The following is a 19,143-nucleotide window of genomic DNA, read 5'->3' on the forward strand; positions in this document are numbered from 1 at the left end:
CTGGATAGGAACATAACCAGGCTGTTGATGAATTTCCTGCTGCAGCAAAAACAATGAGTTCCTACAGGGGGGGTTATGTTTGTTTGGTCAGGGCTTTTTCCATTAGACTTGGTCATCAGCAGTTGGCTGGTTACAAACACAGCCCTGAGACCAAATGGCTGCAATCCAATTATCCCAGCTTCCTGTCTACAGAGCACTGCCAGCGAGGAATACAGTCATGTTTGCCTGCCTCATCAGGCTCCTAGGACTCAAAGTACATCATTTGGAGAAAACTAACAAATAACAGACCCTCGGATATTTTGATGGAGAGGCAGCAGAGTAGAAAAGGACACACTGGTCCAAAATGCAGCATCTCTGGCACTAACTCACATTCTTCCTATTCCTGGCTCGTGGTCTGTCTCTTCACTTCGGAAGGAAATTGTCACAACACCCACTGGACTGTTAGGTGTGTCTGATGAGATGATGTATATGAAAGAGCTTTGAAAACAATGGCGGCGACGACGATGATACCAATGACAGTTGACATTTGTTGAGCACTTACCATGAGAACACTAGAGTAGGTATTTGAAATGTACTATCTCATTTAATATTTGTGAATATCTTCTAAAGACTTGATGATTGGTAATTATGAAATTTATAATAATAGCTAACATTTCTTTAAGTGTTACCAGGCTTCAGGCTCAGAATCTTATGCATATTAACATACATAACTTTACGGCACATGAAATAAGTACTGTTATAATGACCATTTGATAAAAGTTAAATCCAGAAGTGGGGTAATTTGCGCAAGTATGTGCTACTGATAAGGGCTCGGAAACTTGCTTCTGACTCTAGAATAGAAGGTGCCAAATTTTTCCTGTAAAGGACTACATGTAAATAGTTGAGGCTTCAGATTCACATGGGGTGCTGTATAATATTATTATTTTTTCCTTTTTTTTGGTGTTAGTGGTGTTTCTTCATATTTATATCTTTTTACCAATGTTAAAAAACACTCTTAGTTCAAAGGTCACACAAAAACAGGCAGATGGCTGAACTTGATACACAAACCTATCATTTGCTAACCACTGCTCCAGAAGTAGTTTTGGTTTTACAGATAGGAAAGCAAAAGATCACGGGCTTAAGTGACTTGTCTAGGGTTCTTCAGTAAGTGCTGAAATCAAGGTTCTAATCTAGGTTTGTCTGCTTCCTGAAGCTTCCATTTCCCACCATGGCTGAAAGTATACTATAATATGTAAGATATGCTCACTGATCTAGGGATTTTGTACTTGCTCCAGTCAATTTCCAGACAAAATATGGTGTTTCTTCTTGAAATAGATTTGTCTGAGAGTTAGTAGAGCCAAAGACTAGTACAGCGTCTGACATATAGCAGGCATGTAATTTATAAATCTTGGTTGAGTGAAATAATTCTGATGTGTGATTGGATTCAGTCATTCTCCATGATCTCAGATATTTGTGAAGATTCTTCTGGACCTTTTGTTTTAGTCTATAAAAGAAAGCAATGACATTCTCCCTAATCTAGTTCACAGGGAATCTAACTACTTTTGAGATAATTTCCATGGAGTTATTTGGACAAAAGAAACGTTATATAAATATTGTCTTTACAATGAATCATTCTGTTAACAAAAATGGCATTAGAAGATTGTATTTATGACTTTGAAATAAATACATCACCAGCCAAAGGAGGACAAAGGGAAGACTTTGTGAGTGCATCATAGGTTAATGTTGTATTTATCAATACACTGTCAAATGAAAGCAGGGATTTTTTATTTTACTTAACTTGAATTTTCACTTTAGATGAAAAATGAACTTCTTGGAAGTGAACTAAACATTTTATGCATGTCTATATTTTTAGAGAAAAGGATGTAGATTTAATCTTAGGCTCAAGATATTTTATTACACATTAAATGTTACCAGTACAGTAAGATGATTTGTAGTTGACACCTGTTGAGGAAAACGGAAAGGTGGAAGTTGCTGGTATATAATGATCACTTGTATTTTTTGCAGATGTCCTTGTCAGTATGATGCTTTGCTATCCCCCTGAAGATGTCCACCTAGGGTCCCAGATCAACTCACCCATTTCCCACTCATACGGGTGTCTGGGTCTGCACTCCATTTGGACAGTTAGTCACCAGCTAGGCTGTTGGAGATCAGCAAACGAGTAATCCAGTGATCAATGTAGACACAGAAAGCAGAAATAGTCTTCTTTTTTGCCTTCATGCTCAAGGATCAGGCCCTTAGAGCTTGTCATAATGACCTCTGAGTTTGTTATACATTATTAGCACCTTGAACAATTCCTGCCATATAGTAGATGTTTAATAAAAGCTTGTTTGATTGGAGGGAAATAAAATGAAATTAATTTCTTGCATTCCTGAAATGGCTAACAAGGTCATTTCTTTTCTATTCTCTCTTGAAATACTCCATTGACATGTTTGTCAATTAAAGGGAGGTTTTTACCTTATATTGTTTGGTGTTGATAGTGATGATGTTCATTAGTATTATGTTGAGATAGGTAATTTGGATATTTCTATTTTGTGCATAGACCTGAGGGCATCCATGGAGATGACAGTACAGCTCCAGGAAACTAGGTCTTGTTAAACTTATTGGGCACATCAGGGTAGACTGGGCTAAACTTTACAGACAAGGGAGGCTAAGTAGGCCTTTGTTGTAATTGGCCAATAGAGGAAGGAATGGTTAGTGCAGAAGAGCAGTGAGGAGTCAGTCAAAAAGAGATCCAACAGCTGGACTTGGTCCAATTTGACTCATTCTATTCTGAATGGACCACTGTGTTGTGTGAGTAGATGATGTATCAGTAAGTAACTAGGAACCATTGGAAATTTTTGAGTTGTTGAATACAGACAATTTGGAACAATTATTAGTTTTTTTTTCTTTTTGTTGGTTGTGGGGGTATGTGTATATATGATTTTAGGAAAACATTAACCTGGCAGTCTGTGCAGATATAGAAGGACTATAGGCAAAAGAAATTGGTGGTTGTCTTGGTATCAGGTGATGGAGAACAAGCTCTGAGAGGTAGTACTGAAACCAGAGAGACAAGACCAGGTACATCATTAAAAAGAGAACTTGGAGGCTAAATGAGAGGCTTGAGAAATTCAGGAATCAGATGATTTGTCTTCTGGAATATTAGATTAATAATAAGTTGTTGTAGTGATAATTTGTTTAATCCTTTGCATTTTAGAATATAATTTCTTAAACCTCACTTGATGTACTTTTTATCTGGCTTTCTAATTTTTGTGATGGTACCTTTCTCACCTGTTGACAGGGAGGCCATCAAGGGCCTGGGAACAAAATTGACTTCGTATTTCTCCTTTAAAAGTGCACAAACATTTGTGAAGTGAATGAATAAATTTAGTGAGATAGCCAAGGGCCTAACTAATGAGAAACTTGAGACCCAGAAAGGAAAATGCTTTTGCCAGGACCCCCTCAGCTGATGAGTGGCAAAATACAGGGTGAAATTAGAATCCATATGTTCTTCCATAATGCAGCTACCAAAGCAAAGCCATCAGCTTCAATAGGTTTGAATAGCAAAAAAATGCCAGGCAGGTAGAGAACAAATAGACTTTTCTCCATGGAAAGGGCTACTATTGGATGAGACAGAATTCTAGAATGATTTTGAACTTTCAGCTTTATGACTTCAGTGTTTTCAGAAGGCTCTGTGTTAAAGGAAGATCAGTAGTAAGGGTGTCCCTGATAAGATTACTCTTTCCTGTTTGCTTCCATGGACTCAACACACTTTGACCAACTTCCCACTCTCTAGCCCACAGGGACAAGAGCTCCCATCAGAAGCAGTGCCTCAGTTCAGCCAGGCAGAGAGTTTTGCCTGGAAATTGTGAAATTCTGGCTCGAGTTCCCTTTCACAAAGCGTTAGAATTTGATGACTCAGTCTCCCCATAGCAAGTGCAGGAGGATGATAAAGAGTGTGATTGCTATGAGGCTTTGGAGAAAGAATGTGGCATAGAGGACGGTGGTCTATATTCTGGCCAAGGATTTCATCATTGAATAGTGCCATATGGACCCCCATTTGGACCTTGTGGACAAAAAGTCCTTATACTGATTATAGTGCTAATTCAGGGGGTCAATGCTGGAATGAAATGATGTTAACAGAAGACTCAAATGAAATCATATGACTTCAACCAAGTTTGTGAAAACACAGATAATGTCTGCCCTTCTATTCAAGGCTCAAGGCCAATTAAAATGACTATTCATGCAGGCTACCAGGATTTTCACACATACTGTAAACTGTCTTCTAATTTCGGATAGTATATTGCTTCTGTCTCTCACCTTCTTGGCAGATGGGAAAATAGAGTGTGGAGTCTTAGGACAGGGGAATCTAGGTTTGTATCGTGGCTCTGCTCATTATACTCCTATGATCTTCAGTCAGAAACTAAGTCTCTTTGAAGCCTCATTTTACATATTCATAAAACAGGATTTATATAAAATAATGAAAATGATAGACACTGCCAATTACCTGCCTGGCAGTATTCTAATTGCTAGGATACATATCATCTTATTTAAGTATACAACCTCTTGTGATAGGTCATGTGAACACCTATGTTGTTACCAGTGAAGAGACTGAAGCTCAGATAAGTCAACTTGCCCAAATATGTACAACTGGCAAGTTGGAGAGCTGAGAATCCAGTCAACTCTTTATTTGATAATTGAAAGTTACATGATGTATAACGTGTCTGGGTCACACTGACACATCATAGATAATCCACAAAGTTGCATCCTTTATTTTTTTTAGAAGGTGAAATGTGAACGTTTCAGATGAGACACATGAACTGGCGATGAAGGGACAATGTAGGTGCACTAAGAACATAGTGAGTGACAGCCAGACTCTGGTTCCTGTTTGTTATGTAAATCTTTGTTCTCTGACATCACAGTCAAACTCCTTGGCATCCCCATCTTCTCCTGAATAGTCTACACAGCTGCCCCTTTGCAGATAAGACATCTGGCAGGGAAACGCTGACTGCATGCCTGCCGCTTCCACCACGTCTCTGCTCCCGGTTTCTCACCACCCTCACCATATGACTCTGCACGCTGCTTCTGAATTTGAAATGTCACAGAATCCAGAGTAATAATAGTAACAGCTACACTTCAGTGAGAGCTTACAGTATGCCAGAAACCGTGCACCAGGACTTTTCTGCTTTAACCCATTGAAGCCTCAATGCAGTGCTCTCGGGAATGTGCCGTCATCATCCCTTTGGAAAGAAGAAACTGAGGCTCAGAGTTGAGGAACTTTGCCACAGTCAAACAGTAGCATTTAGATGCCACATATCAACCCATGTTTGTCTAATACCAAAGCCCAATCACTTGCCAGAGGAATTTTTATCAGTTGATAGCTGGAAAATTTTAAAGCATACAGGAGCAGGAATGTATTCAGGTATGCAGCAAGGCTGTAAGCGTGTAAGGGGAAAGCAGACATTTGCCGACAGCTTTTGAGCATACACTTAGATCCTCATCCTCATCGGAGTCGTTCTCACGGTGTCTGCTCCACATCCATGGCCTGCTTCACGCTCCGTTCACTCCATGTCCCTTCACTCAACATCATTATTAATGAAATAGTGGTCAGTATCCTCCAGGATTATGCAATGTCAGGTAACATAGCTTCCACCTGATTAATCAGTGCAGTCTATAAATACATGACTTCAAGCTTAATTTATTTTACAATAGAAAGACTTGAACCAAAAAAAAAAACTTGCTACACATAAATCAGAGGAATAATGATGTTTAAAACCTCGAATTCTTTTACTGTTTCAAGAAATATAACATGTAGGTTTTATTCAAAACTGTCACAGAAGGATTTTCCTCTTATCAGAAGGCTACAGCTTTCACAGGGATGGCGTATCAAATGTCAGAGGAGCAGCGAAATTTCAGGTTGAAAGAAGGAAGTGGGATGGTATAGTGCAGATGCTATAAACAATGAAAAGCTCTGAGGTCTTCCAAACAAGTAAATGCAATGAATTTATTGGAGGGCTTCAGTGCACAGAAACCTGTGGTTAGCAGTAGAAAGAAAAGGAGGTGCAATACAAATTAGCCACTGTTTTCAAGAAGCTCAAAATCTGGCAGGGGAGCTCAGAAGGGCATGATTAATGAACCATACCGAAAAGCACATCCCAATGTCGCAGAACAAATACAGGGAGTGGGGACTAGAATAGGTCAAATACATCCTACTCTCCTGCAGACTGAAAAAGACTTCAAGTAGAAGGTGGCACTGGAAATGCAACAATAGGAGATGCCAGGGGAAGTGTGCCCCATTGAAAGAACAGGAGGGGCAGGAGCCTGAATGCAGAATGCAAAGAGATATGGAGTCAAACACATATGGTTGGCTCTGCAGTGTTGAAGAGGAATAATTGGAGGCAAAACTTTATGGTTAGAAAACCTATAGAGAACCTAGAATTTGGTGAGCAACCAGGAGTCTTGGGGAATTTTGGTTAGGGAAATGGTGTGACTGGTGTTGTGGTTGAAAGCCTGATTTCCCAGTCCAGATGGAATATAGTGTCATTTGTGGAAGGATAATGTCAGCAAAGTTAGCAATAAGAAATGTATGAGAAAAATCAACTGATTGTATAACCAAATCGATTCCCCCCCCCTTTTTTTTTTATTAAATCAATAGTTTTAATAGGAAACCACTTGCTGGCTGGCAGAGTTGGTTTTTTCCTTCCAGTTAATGTCATTTGGAGTTAATGTAAAATCAACGAAGCACTACCATGCAAACGAAGCATCATTTATTCACAGACAGCCAACACTGCAAAGAGAAAGAAGCAAGGGAAAGGGGAAAATGTACAGGAAAAGAATCCATCCTTTCAAAGATGGTCCTTGTGTGGAGGAAGAAGTCCTCAGGTGGATCCAGTCCCTCAGGGAATAAGGTCCGGGAGGAAAGGCTGTGTTTCCATTTCCAGCTCCAGGTAATTTCTACTTCCTTGAAAGAATTCCAGGTTAGCTCTCTGAAGTTGCTTGGTTTCTTTATCCATATGATAAGAAAATGATACTTACTTTATAGGGTTAAAAGAGGTAACATGTAAAATGTTTCCAACTAAGCCTGATGCATAATTATGTAAGTGGTGAATGTTATCTTATGCTACTGATTTAGTGTCAGCCTTTACTAATCTCTGATCCCTTCTCCTATCACCTTTCCCGCACTCACTGAGCCCCAGTCCCCCATATCAGGTGCATTCCTGCTCAAGGGCATTTCTATTTGCTGTTTCCTTCGTCTATGATATTCCTTCAAGTAAAATCCTCTGCCTTCTAGCTCCTGGCCACAAGAATTGCCTGCTTCAGATCCATCCTAACTAATCCAGCTAACAGTACAGCACCGCTGTTCTTCTCTACATTTAACATTCTTTATAGCACATATCAGTATCTAAGCTTGTCTAATTTGGGTATCTGTGTCTCCTTGTTTATTTTCTGGTTCCCAAAGAAGAGAGGGCAGAGATCGGGTCAGTATTTTTTAAGATTGTATTTATTTGAAAGGTAGAGTTACAGACAGACAGAGGGAGAGAAAGAGGGAAAGGTCTTCCATCCGCTGGTTCACTCCCCAAGTGGCTGCGATGGCTAGAGTTGGGCCCATCCGAAGCCAGGAGTCAGGAGCTTCTGCTGGGTCTTCCATGCTGGTGCAGGGGCCCAAGGACATGGGCCATCTTCTGCTTTCCCAGGCCATAACAGAGAGCTGGATTGGAAGAGGAGCAGCCATGACTGGAACCAGTGCCCATATGGGATGCTGGAGCTGCAGGTGGAGGATTAACCTGCTGTGCCACAGCACAGGCCACATCAGCATTGTTCATTAATATACTTCTGGCAACAGACCCTAGGCTATGGCAAGTGTTCAGAAGCTATCTGGTGGGGCTGGTGTGGTGGTGTGGCAGGTAAAACCACCCACTGGCATCCCATATGGGCACCAGTTCCTGTCCTAGCTGCTCCCCTTCCAATCCAACTCCATACTAATGCACCTGAGAAAGCAAAAATGCTTGGACCCTGCACCCATGTGAGAAACCTAGAAGCAGCTCTAGGCGCCTGGCTTTGGCCTTGCACTACCCCAAACACTGGGGCCACTGAGGGAGAGAGCCAGCAGATGTCTCTCCCTCTCTATTTCCGTGACTCTGAATTCCGAATAGATGGATAAATCTTTTTTTTTTTTCTTAATCTGCCTATCTGCATGCTGAATTGCTATTGCTAAAAGCAGTGCTAACTTTTCCCCTTGGATGAGTCTGGAGATGGCTCATCCAAAGTGAAAAATAGACAGTTTGGAAAGACAGCAAGAGATAGTCCCCCCTAGTTAGGTTAGCATGGAGACTGCTTCTGCAGGACATTTCTGGCCTCTACTACTCTGCCCGAGCTTCACAGCCAGTGAAGGCCCAGGTTTCCTTCTTAGGAAAGAAGTGTCAAGAGATGGGCTGCTTTATGCATGAAGAGGTTTGCAGGTGTGATTGTGAGGAAAGGGTTGTCACCTAGAAAAACAGCTCTCAGCAATATTCTGGACTGTGCTCCTGCAAACTAAGGAAAGCAGAGTGGGCATTGGACCTAGGCACTATTGCTAATCTTCAGAGGAAATCCCTGGTCCAGCTCATGAGGGTATAGACTCCAAAGATATTCTGTTGAGGGCATGGATTATAATGTCAAAATATTTTCCCTATCATGCTTGAGGCTTTTATGCAATGGGATTCCAGAATAGTTTGTTGTGAAGAACGGATTCTGGTTTGAAAATACTTAGTGTATACCCTCTGCATTTTATATTGAGAAGATGGAGAGTCTAAGTGTTAAACAGAAAAGCTAGGGTCAGTATTCTGGGAACTGATGGTGGTAGGGCTCTTTGCACTGCCCACACTCAGAAGAGATAGGACCTGGATGTCATTGACATGTAATCTGGGCCTAAAGTTGCTGGCCTCCAGGTTCTTGCATGGGGAAGTGTGTCAGTCCCCCCAACACAGCCCCATGCACACACAAACACAGTATCTGTAAGGAGGCACATGCTTGATAACATCTATGCAGCAACCCTGGATATAGAACTACCATACAGATTTGAATGGCTCCTTGTTTATGCCCTCAGAGTGGCTGGGCTGGATTCCCAACCTCTGCTCATGGGTGACCATGTCAGAGACCCATCATCATTCTTAATGCCCAGATGAAGGTGAAAGGCAGGAGTCCTGGAGCTCTGGCTTTACTTGTGGAGAACCTCATAGTAGACACAGAATTCCCCCAGCTTCAAACACCAATAGCTTCTGGGTGATGCACTGGGCTCCTGGAGTTAGAGAACTGAGGCATGGAGGTGGATTTTGGCATTTTATTGCATATTCAAAATTCAGTTATTAGTTTTAGACTTAATATTTACTTTCCTATATAGGTTATATAAACATGTACAGAATGCACTCATATAAACAGATGTGACATTTATCAATATAGAATTTGTCAATAAAAAAATCTATATAGGTTCCTGTTTACCCCAGAACACATTTCTGGGAACTGCATCAGAAAGTAGATATAATAAAGCCAAGGGTACTTGCCATGGAAACAAAATTAGAATCACAGGTACAAATACCTTCAAAGCCCTTCACTGCTATAACTAACAATCTCAAAAAAAAAAAAAAAAAAACACAAAGATAAAACCATCATTAAAATTGTTAATGCTTTAAAATTATAAAATTAAACTCCATGTTAATATAATGGGCACACATATACTTTATATGTTGATCACACAGGGGGACTCAGTGCATTATAAACTGTACAAATGGCCCATTTGTAATTCTGCTTTATTAAAAATGTAAACAAAATCAAGATATTACCAGAAATAACATTAAATCATAACTAGCAATAATTTACATATACTGTCAGATAAAGAAAAATCTCAAAAGTTATCTGTTTCTGTGTCTTTGTAGTCACTTCGGATAAAATTCTTGTCAACTAGTCATTTATATATTCTGCCCTATGTTTTTTCACAGAATTTAAATATAGGAATATATGTTGAATATACGTGGTAGGAATTATTTCTATGGACTGGGTACTTTTTTCTCAAATATATTATTTTACAACAAACAAGCATGTGTATTTATTCCATGTGGTTTGAACTACAGGGAAAAGCTAGGCTCATTCTTACCCAAACCAGCCAGTAGCTGACATCTCTCCCCAGCTACCCTTTTACTTTGAGAACAACAAAATCCTTTTAAATGACAGTATTTGAGATGTATTACTCTGTGTGCTGGGCAATCTAGAGTGACCAAATGAGCAGGGGTTGATTTGGAAGAGCTGGTACCCAAAGGGTGCTTCACGAATATACTTTTTCATCATAGATAGCTCATTCTCTAAACTGGCTCATCTCTTAATGAATATATCCTTAATCCTCGAGAGCTCATGTTCATTCACAGTAATCCAAAAGATCCAAGTCATAATAAACATAGGGAATGGCATTTTACGGTTTACAGAATGCTTTAACAAAAGATGATTTCTCTCTACAGCAGCTCAGTGAAGTAGTCAGGAGGAATCCTCTGAGGCCAGAGGTGTTCAGCCGTTGGTTCAAATCACTCGGCAAGTCAGGAGTGGACTCGGTGCACCTCCTGCTTTCATGCTGCACTTTCCCTGCACAAGGGGCTGGTGGAGGCAGTGGGAAGGGTGTACAGGCAGCTGGGGCAGACTGGTTGGACTTCATCACTGGGTCCAGAACTTTGAGTCTCAGAAGCTTGCTCTGCTCCCTTCTTTGGATCAGAAAACTACCATCCTCATCATGGTGCATGCCTCCTAGGGGTGGCTGCTTAGCCTAGTGACAGCAGGGGTACAGTGACTTGAAAATCAAAGGGGACCGGTACAATCACAGGTTCAGGGTGAGTTAGAACCTCAATAAACTTTCGCCATATCGGACAAGAATATATATCTCCAGTTGAATCTACTCCACCGATCAGGGAGAGTCCCTGCCTGCACCAGGAACATTTCTTCCTTGAAGATATTTCTCGCCAACATCCAAGAGTTCAAAATAACATTTGTCTTTGAGAGTTTACTCAGGCAACTTTCTCCCTGACAAAATTAAGCCTTCACAGTACAGAGAATTATATTTTACATTTGGATGGTTTGGGCAATCTTCTCTTTCTCAAAGTTTCTTAAAGTAAACATATTGGAACTGATAACTGACACTTCAGAAGCAGCAAGAGAAAAAAAAATGCTGAATGGTCCTGAGATGCTATTAAACCACAGCCCAGATCAGAGGTAAGACTTCACACGGCCCTGGAAGTACATTTAACCCCCTGGCACCTTTACTCTGAGGCAGCTGCCAAGAGCTATGAGCTCTGCTTCAAGTCAAAGACATCCAGGTTAGCCTGAAAGGTAAAGTTGACACGGTCAGGGTCTAGAGGGCCCACACGAGGAAGGCAATCCTTTTGAAAGAAAGCCAGAAGGCTTTTGAGGTAGCAAGTGGCTGTAGCAGCATCCTGTTGTCCTGGAAACATAAAGAATCTTAGAGTCGCCTAGTCCAAACGTGGGTTGACAGTTGTTCAAAGTCCGGTCCAGAGATGAGGAGCATTACTGAGGATCTCACAGCGTATTAGGGGCAGAGCCACAGGCAGAATCCAGGTCTTTGGACTTCAGATCAAACATCGTTTTCTCCCAGCACTGCTGGGCCCCGCTCTCCTGCACCTGGGAGGCAGTGGAGAGTGGTGTGTCCATGCAGTGTGAGCTTCCAACAGTCCTCTTCTTTGGAAGCGACAAGGCTGAAATCAGTGCCATGGTTACATTAAGCTCACTGTGAGCTTGCAGCAAAGATCCCAGAGTCTCGTAATAAACAACTGCAATGCTGCCAGCCCTGTGCAAGGCTCTCAAGGGGAAGATGTCCCATTCTAGCATGACAGGACAGCAGGCATCTCGCAGCAGATAGGAGAGTGGCACTGGAAAGAGCTGTCTGTTGTTGGTGTCCCCAGGGTTGCCGTGGAGACCATTTTCCTCTGACAGATCTCTGCCTCTGTGATCCCGTGGTAAATAAAAGGAACATGTCCTGGAGAAAGGGACTGACTGACACCGAACACAAGAAAGAGCAAGTGGAAGTCCATAACTGACTGAGGCGCCAGCAAGGAAGACCCTCCGTTGGACCCAGACACAGGCAGGAGAGTGTCTTTGAGGCCCACCACAGGGTGATGAAAAGACATGCAACGATCTTAACATGGCTGTGATCAACGCGACCAAGCAAGAAATGTGAGCTCTTGGAACACAATTCTGACCGAGACAGGCACACGGAAGATGTGTGTTGACAATGTCTGAGCAGACACAGCAAAGAAGATCTGTTTGGAGACATTGACAATTGAGAGAGGACACAGTGAGTGATCATGTTTGGAACATGACTAATACAGACCAGGCACAGCAAGGGAACATGTGAGGGATAACAGAGCCTGTAGAGCAAGAGTGGAGACTCCAGGAAGAGGGACTGCTGTGAAAGGAGAAGTGACCAAGGAAGTCATTCTGTCCCCTGACTTTCTCAAACTCCACCTCTCGGAATCTCGGAGGAAGAGCTCCAAGTGCGTGGGATGCTTGCTCTGGTGGACAGAAGAACCTCAGATGAGGAGAATACCAGGTGCAGTCACACACAAGCCGCATTGTAGGACCTGCTCCTCTCTCAGAGGCATTGCTTTCTTCTAGGTCATTGTCTCAGGGGCCTAAGTGTCACTGGTTTGAGAAGCCACCAAGGGAGAAGTTCCTGGAGGGTGGCATTGACTCTCCCACTGGCCTCCACACTCCACTGCATCCCTGGAGGGGGAGAAGATCAGAGAACCTCAGCACTGGAATGCACACCAGGGACCATCTCATGAAAGAACCCACCCCGTCCAGGAATCCTCTGACACCATGCACACAGGTGCTAGATGAGCCTCTACTTAGGAATTTCTAGTAACAGGCCAGCCCATAATTATTTTGGAGCAACTTTAGCTATTAGAAACAGCCTATTAATGTTTAGCCAGAATCTGCCTCCCTGTAACTTCTCTCCAGTGGAACTACTGTGCCCTCCAGGCCCACTCAAAATTCTGCCTTCTGCTATTTGTATCTTCTCCAGGCTACACATCCCCATTTTCTTTAATAGTGCATTATATATTATGGCTTTTGGATTATTTCCATAATGAGCACAATCCTCTGAATGCAAGTTATTCTCTGGTGATCTCTCTTGAAACAGTACCAGGAAAGAACACAAATATTCACAGTGAGCCTGGCTTATATCATGTCCTTTTCATCATTAATTTAGTTTACTTAAAGCAATGCAGTCAAATTCAGTTAATTTCTAACAAGGCAGTATTATATTAGCAGACACTGAGTTTGTTGCCAGTTTTTATCTTTTTGACACAACAGATATCAATTCCTATGATTTATTCTAACATTGGTGCAGTCTGTTTTGTTTATTTATTTGAGCCAAAATATAGGACATTCTGTTTGTATCAGTATTTTGTTGGTTTGGTATCATTGTAGTCAGCTGACATCATCTTAAATCATTGTAACTTCAACATTCAAAGTGTGATTATTTGGCACCTATGAAAATTAGCCTTTAAAGATTTTTCAAACACATAGGAAGATCAAGTCATCTTTGTTCTACCCAGAGCTTTCAGCGTACTGTCATCTGCCTTTTGGGTTTTTAGTCAAGATAGAAAATGTTGAGCAGGATAGGGCTAAAAGAATTATGATTGACTACCCAAGATTTCCTTAACGTTAAACATGTAAATATGCCCACGAAGGAACCTGACCTTGGCAGACGTTGTCCAATGTCTTGCCAAATAGCGAGTCTGTCCTAATAGATAACAAAATTAGTTGGCATGAGTTAGTATTGTTTCATTAAAATATGACTTGGACTCAGAAATCTTTCGTGTAATAAGCAAGAATTTTGGTAAGGTCTACTTCAAGCCCTGAGTCTACAGATTCTGGAACCTAGTTTCAGTGGTTTTTTTGTTTGTTTGTTTGTTTTGAAGAATTGGGGCAATATTTACTGGTCTCTGGGATTCCAGCCTTTCCCCAATCCATAAAAAGCAACATTAATAGGTATTATCAATCAGTTCCTTTAAGCCCTTGGAATATCAAATGTTTTGGCTCAGAGACAGTTAAATGCTTTCCATGAATCCTGGACAGCAACTTCCTCCCTATAATATCCTCTTCTTTCCAGTTGGAAGTCTATTCTTATTGCAGCAGAATATGCAAGATTTCTTCCCTAAATGCTGAGTTCTAACTATTTCTGAGTTTGTTAGTTGCTCTGAACATAGCTTTTAATTCATCCTTGGTTACACATCCCTTCTTCCAAATTTTCCATATGCCATTTTAAACTGTCAGCTCTCTGGAGAACTCCGGATGTGCACTCCTGTCTTTATATGATCCCCTATGTCTTTATCTGGATGTTTATTGAATATATCTACTAAAGGGAAATGGTATGACTGGAAGGAAGGAAGGGGAGGGAGTTAGGAGGGAGGGAAAAGAAAAAAGAAAAAAAGTTATAGAAAAGAGGGGAGGGAAGAAGGATGGATTTTTCACTCTCACTGACCTAATTCCCTTTGTATCATATTTGTAATTGGTGTTATTAGTAACAAGAAAAACACCACCCATTAGAGCAGCACCTATAGGCAAGGCACAAGGCTAAGTGCATTATATTTACTTATGGATTTGTGCATTTATACCCATTTAACAGAAAATTAAACTGAGTTTCACAGTTTAGGTAATTTTCACAGCAAGTATCAGAATCAGACTTTGTATTTAGGTCTTTTTTTATTCTAAACTCTTTGCTCTTAATTGTTCTGTGCTCTTGATTAAATTCAACATCTTGAGAATGACCACTGCTAAATCCAGTGCTCAGGTCCTGCTGTCTCTAGCATTTCCTAGTCCAACCATGGCTGACTCTAAGGTGGAATGAATATGTGCAGAGGTGCACATTACTTCTGTTCCACCTTTGGGAAGCTTTCAGTGTGACATGGCTCCTTCTTGCACTGCAACATCGTTATGACTGGGATGTTAACATGGAACTTTTTCCTGCTAGCCTCTCCAGCTCACCGTTGTTGCCATGTGGGCTCCTGTATTTTCTGGGATGTCTGGGGAAACTAGCAGGAAAGGGGGAAAATAAACCTGCAAAAGCAGTGTGAAGTATGAGGACGTAGAGCAAAAGAGCTAGGTGAGTCAATGTCATAAATGAGAAGAGGAGATTAAAAACAAGGCAGAAAACTGGGGAAAAGGGGGATAAGGAAGCCACAGAGGTAGGGGTGTGTGTGTGTGTGTGTGTGTGAGCGTGTGTGTAAGACCCCTGAGCAGTTGGAGAAAGAAGAGGATCTCTGCTAGATGTTTCCTGAAGATTATATTGGCTTTCTTGTAAAACTGTTGTAGAGATTCAATAAAGGTTGAAAAGATCTACCATTGGCATTTGACACTCGATGCCACTCTTTGCTATTCAGGCTATGGCAACATATCCCTAGTCAGAGAGGAGCCATGGAGAAAGGACAATGACCTAGTCTCTAACTCCATGGAACATTTACAACCATCTCCTCTCAGCAGGACAAACAAGGAGTTGAGAATCGGGACAAGGTAATTCTAGGTCTTGGTTGGCCTATAACAGTTTTAGTTTATGTTATTGTACAGACATTTTTGTTAATGATTAACAGTTCAGTATTGCTGGCCTCTTAGGTCTTTACTCAAGATTTTTAAAATGTATGGTTCATTATGTTGCACCTTGAAAGACCCCCTTCTGGTATGAGAGATCACTCTTGGAACACATGCCTTTAACATTCAGTAAGTGCCTTTCACTGATAGATACGAGGTCACCCTACTAATTCAGCCAAGCAAACAGCAGAGTGCAACAATGTGAACAGTAAACCAAAAGACAGGAACCTGTGCTCTGTTCCTTTTAGCCTCTGGTCAAATGACTCTGGGGTCAGAGCCCCTTTCCTGTGCCTCACTTGCTCCATCTGTTAAAAGAGGGGGAGGTTCATCTATAAGATCCTTTGCAGCTCTGACATTCTGATTCTATGAGTAGCAGGGATGGTGGGTGACAGATACAGGCTTTCTGACGGGGGCACCAGCTGTGTGTGGGACTGTTCTCTAAAGCTGTTGGTAATTGCTTCAAATTTGGCTTTTAATATTCTATTGTTAGTATCTGATACTTTCTATTCCATGTGGAGGGAAGTAGTTTCACTGGAAACACAGGGAGGGTAATTTTTGGATTGATATTAAAGAATCCGTAAGACCTCTGAATCTGTGAAATTACATTGCAAAGCTGTTAAATGTATCTGGGTAGGATGCATAGGGTGGAACTGAGATGCCACAACTTAAAATGCAGTGAGATCACAACTGTCTCCCTGCAAACATATGCTTGATCAGAAACATTGGCAGAGTCGCTCGAAGTCCCTGATGTAAAACATCATTTAAAAAAAAAATTCTTTCTCCAATAGTCTAACAGTTGAATGTTTTTAAATGCAGTTTCTTGTTTTAATAGTTTTGGTGAAATCCTTTACAATTTATAACGCATTTGCATGTCTTTTTTCACATTTAATCTTCAATGCAAATCTGTAAAGAATGGACAGTTTTATGTCCATTTTAGAGGAGGAGGGAAATACAATCTATGAATATGGACTGATGAATGGAAGATGGTGGATCCAGCACTATAATTGTACTCTGCTTCCCAAACCTGGAATTCTATCCATTCATATCTATGAATTCATTTTTGAGGTGAAAAGAGTTTTATTTTATTTTTTGACAGGCAGAGTTAGACATTGAGAGACAGACAGACAGATCTTCCTTTTTCCGTTGGTTCACCCCCCAAATGGCCGCTACGGCCAGCGCGCTGCACCGATTTGAAGCCAGGAGCCAGGTGCTTCCTCCTGGTCTCTCATGTGGGTGCAGGGACCCAAGCATTTGTGCCAATATCTGCTCCCTCCCAGCGTGTGCATTGGCAGAAAGCTAGATGGGAAGCAGAGGATTCAGGACTCTGACCCAGGCACCCCAAAGATATGCAATGTGGGCATCCCAAGTGGTCTTAACTGCTGTACCAAACACCCACCCCTTATTTGACTTTAAATTCACTATCAATCAGAATGGGATCTTGATGTTGGAAGATCAAATGTTTCCAAGTATGGAAAGTATTCTGCAGGCAGTATGGCAGATGATAGGCAAAGTATTAAATAATTTGAGTCACAGCAAAGGGTTGAAAATTATTTTTTTCACTCAATCTGCTTATTTTAAAAAGAAAAACTCGGTTTGGTCCCATTCTGGCTATAATAAATCTGTAATACCTAACAAATAGAGAACAGATCTCAAGCTCAGTGCCTTTGGCAAAAAACAGAATCAAGTTAAATCTTAATGACTTTCTATGATTTCATTGCATTTATTTTTAAAATCATCTTCTGTAGTTGGTTTTTCATTTAAGGTCATGATATAGAGTTTGCTATACAAATACATTTACCTAGATTAAAAATACGTTTGGGAGGTCACTGTGGCACAGCAGATTAAGCTTCCACTTCAGATGCCCACATCCTATATCTAGAGTGCCTGGATCTGAGTCCCACCTCTGCTTCCATCCAGCTTTCTGGTACTGTGCAGCAGATCATGGCTTAAGTGCTTGTACTTTTGCTAACCACATGAGAGACTCAGATGGAGTTCCTGGATCCTGGCTTCTGCCTACTCCATCCCTGGCTATTGCAGGCATTTGCAAGTCTGAACCAGTGAATAGAATCTATTTCCAATAAATGAAAATAAACATTGCAATTGTATTTAAAAACAAATAGTAAATAAATAACAGTATATGTAGAATATTGATATGCTAAAAAATCATCAAAGTTGCATGCAAGTAACAAAGGTACTTATCAGACCTTTGGGAAAACGGAATTGCACAGAGTACGGTGTCTCGGCAAGGACATAAAGCAACATGTCTGCAGGACAGATGATCTGGGAACTTAGGTCAATGTTCTTTGTACTATCAGGTAGTACTTGCAGAAAGGACCCCAGACAGCCAAGTTTACACAATTTGGGATGCATCACCTTGTGGCCTCTGGACAAAATGTATTCCCAGGGGTTCACTAATTTCATCACCAGCCCCTACTATGTCCTTGTTCCAACATGCCAAAGTCCAAGATCAAATCAGCCATGGTTGATTGTTAACCCAATGCACTCTTTTGCCTACTTCTCAATATACATATATAACTCCACACCAATATATACATGGTTGATTGTTATCCCAACATACTTTTTCTCCTATTTTTCAATATACACATAAAATTTCACACCAATGTACATACCAATCTATTTGCAAGATCTTTTTTGATTGTCTATCACAGTTCTTCAGTGACAAATAAAAGGATTGAAACTTGAAGTCTTTGGGGCAGACTGCCTTGTCTGTCTCTTCTACTGAACCATTTCAATATGCCACAACATAAAAATAATAGGAGAAAATGCCTCAAAGTTAAAGTCATAATTAAAAAAAATTATGTGCCACTTATCATGCTAAGCAAATCATGGGCTATTTTGTATGATGATCCCAAGAATTCTATCCGATCAGTTTTATTATTTGCAGGCTCTAGCATAGTGGAATGAGACCTAGTAATTTGCCCCAGGTTGAACATGCAGAGTGGTGTTGCTGAGATCTGAATTCGAGTGTCAGGAAACCAGCACTAAATGTGTACTTTGACCTGACGGCACCCTCAGTCCCCAGACCCTGCTCTGGAGAGGCTGCCCCGATGACAGAGAATGTGCCAGGTGCATGAAGAATACCTGGGATACCAAGATAAGCTGAGCTTCCAAGAGAAGGAAGTGGCTCAAAAGCCCAGAGGAGTAAGCAATTAATCAGTGCTTAAAGATTGAAGGGACCAGGGTCAAGGATCTAGGAGATCATATTGGAACAGTTCTTGGAGTATGGAGTAGGCTTAAATCAGGCAAGAAAATAAAACAGAAATAAAACAAATCATGCAGAGGTAAAAGAACTCACTTTTTATTTGAGGAACACTGATCAATCTTATAAGCTTATTGTATGAAGATCTAGATAAGGGGAGCAAGGCTTAATGGGGGAGAACTGAGGAAATGGAACTAGAAGTGAGACTGGGTTATGTCAAGAAGGGCTTTCTATTCCTTTCACTGTCTACCCACTGCAGGTCACATGTTACAGCTCAGGATTATTGTGTTACAACCTAACCCAGCTGGCATTTGCTCTCTAAA

General features: G+C 41.1%; 1 protein-coding gene across 4 annotated transcripts in view; it reads right to left on the reverse strand.

The window, feature by feature from the left end:
• The window catches only part of HTR4 (5-hydroxytryptamine receptor 4), a 187,967-nt gene that overhangs the window by 18,592 nt on the left and 150,232 nt on the right, over positions 1-19,143 (reverse strand). For 3 of the 4 annotated variants that reach the window (XM_008255221.4, XM_008255222.4, XM_070076270.1), the window contains one exon: positions 9,282-12,732. The exons of the other annotated variant lie outside the window; for it this stretch is intronic. In XM_008255221.4, the coding sequence (XP_008253443.1) occupies positions 12,642-12,732 (91 nt within the window). In that variant the 3' untranslated portion in view covers positions 9,282-12,641. Of the gene's footprint in view, positions 1-9,281; positions 12,733-19,143 lie in introns of those variants that run through there. 4 annotated transcript variants of the gene reach the window in all.

This window comes from Oryctolagus cuniculus, chromosome 6, assembly GCF_964237555.1.
Source record: "Oryctolagus cuniculus chromosome 6, mOryCun1.1, whole genome shotgun sequence".
In the NCBI taxonomy this organism is placed as follows: domain Eukaryota; kingdom Metazoa; phylum Chordata; class Mammalia; order Lagomorpha; family Leporidae; genus Oryctolagus; species Oryctolagus cuniculus.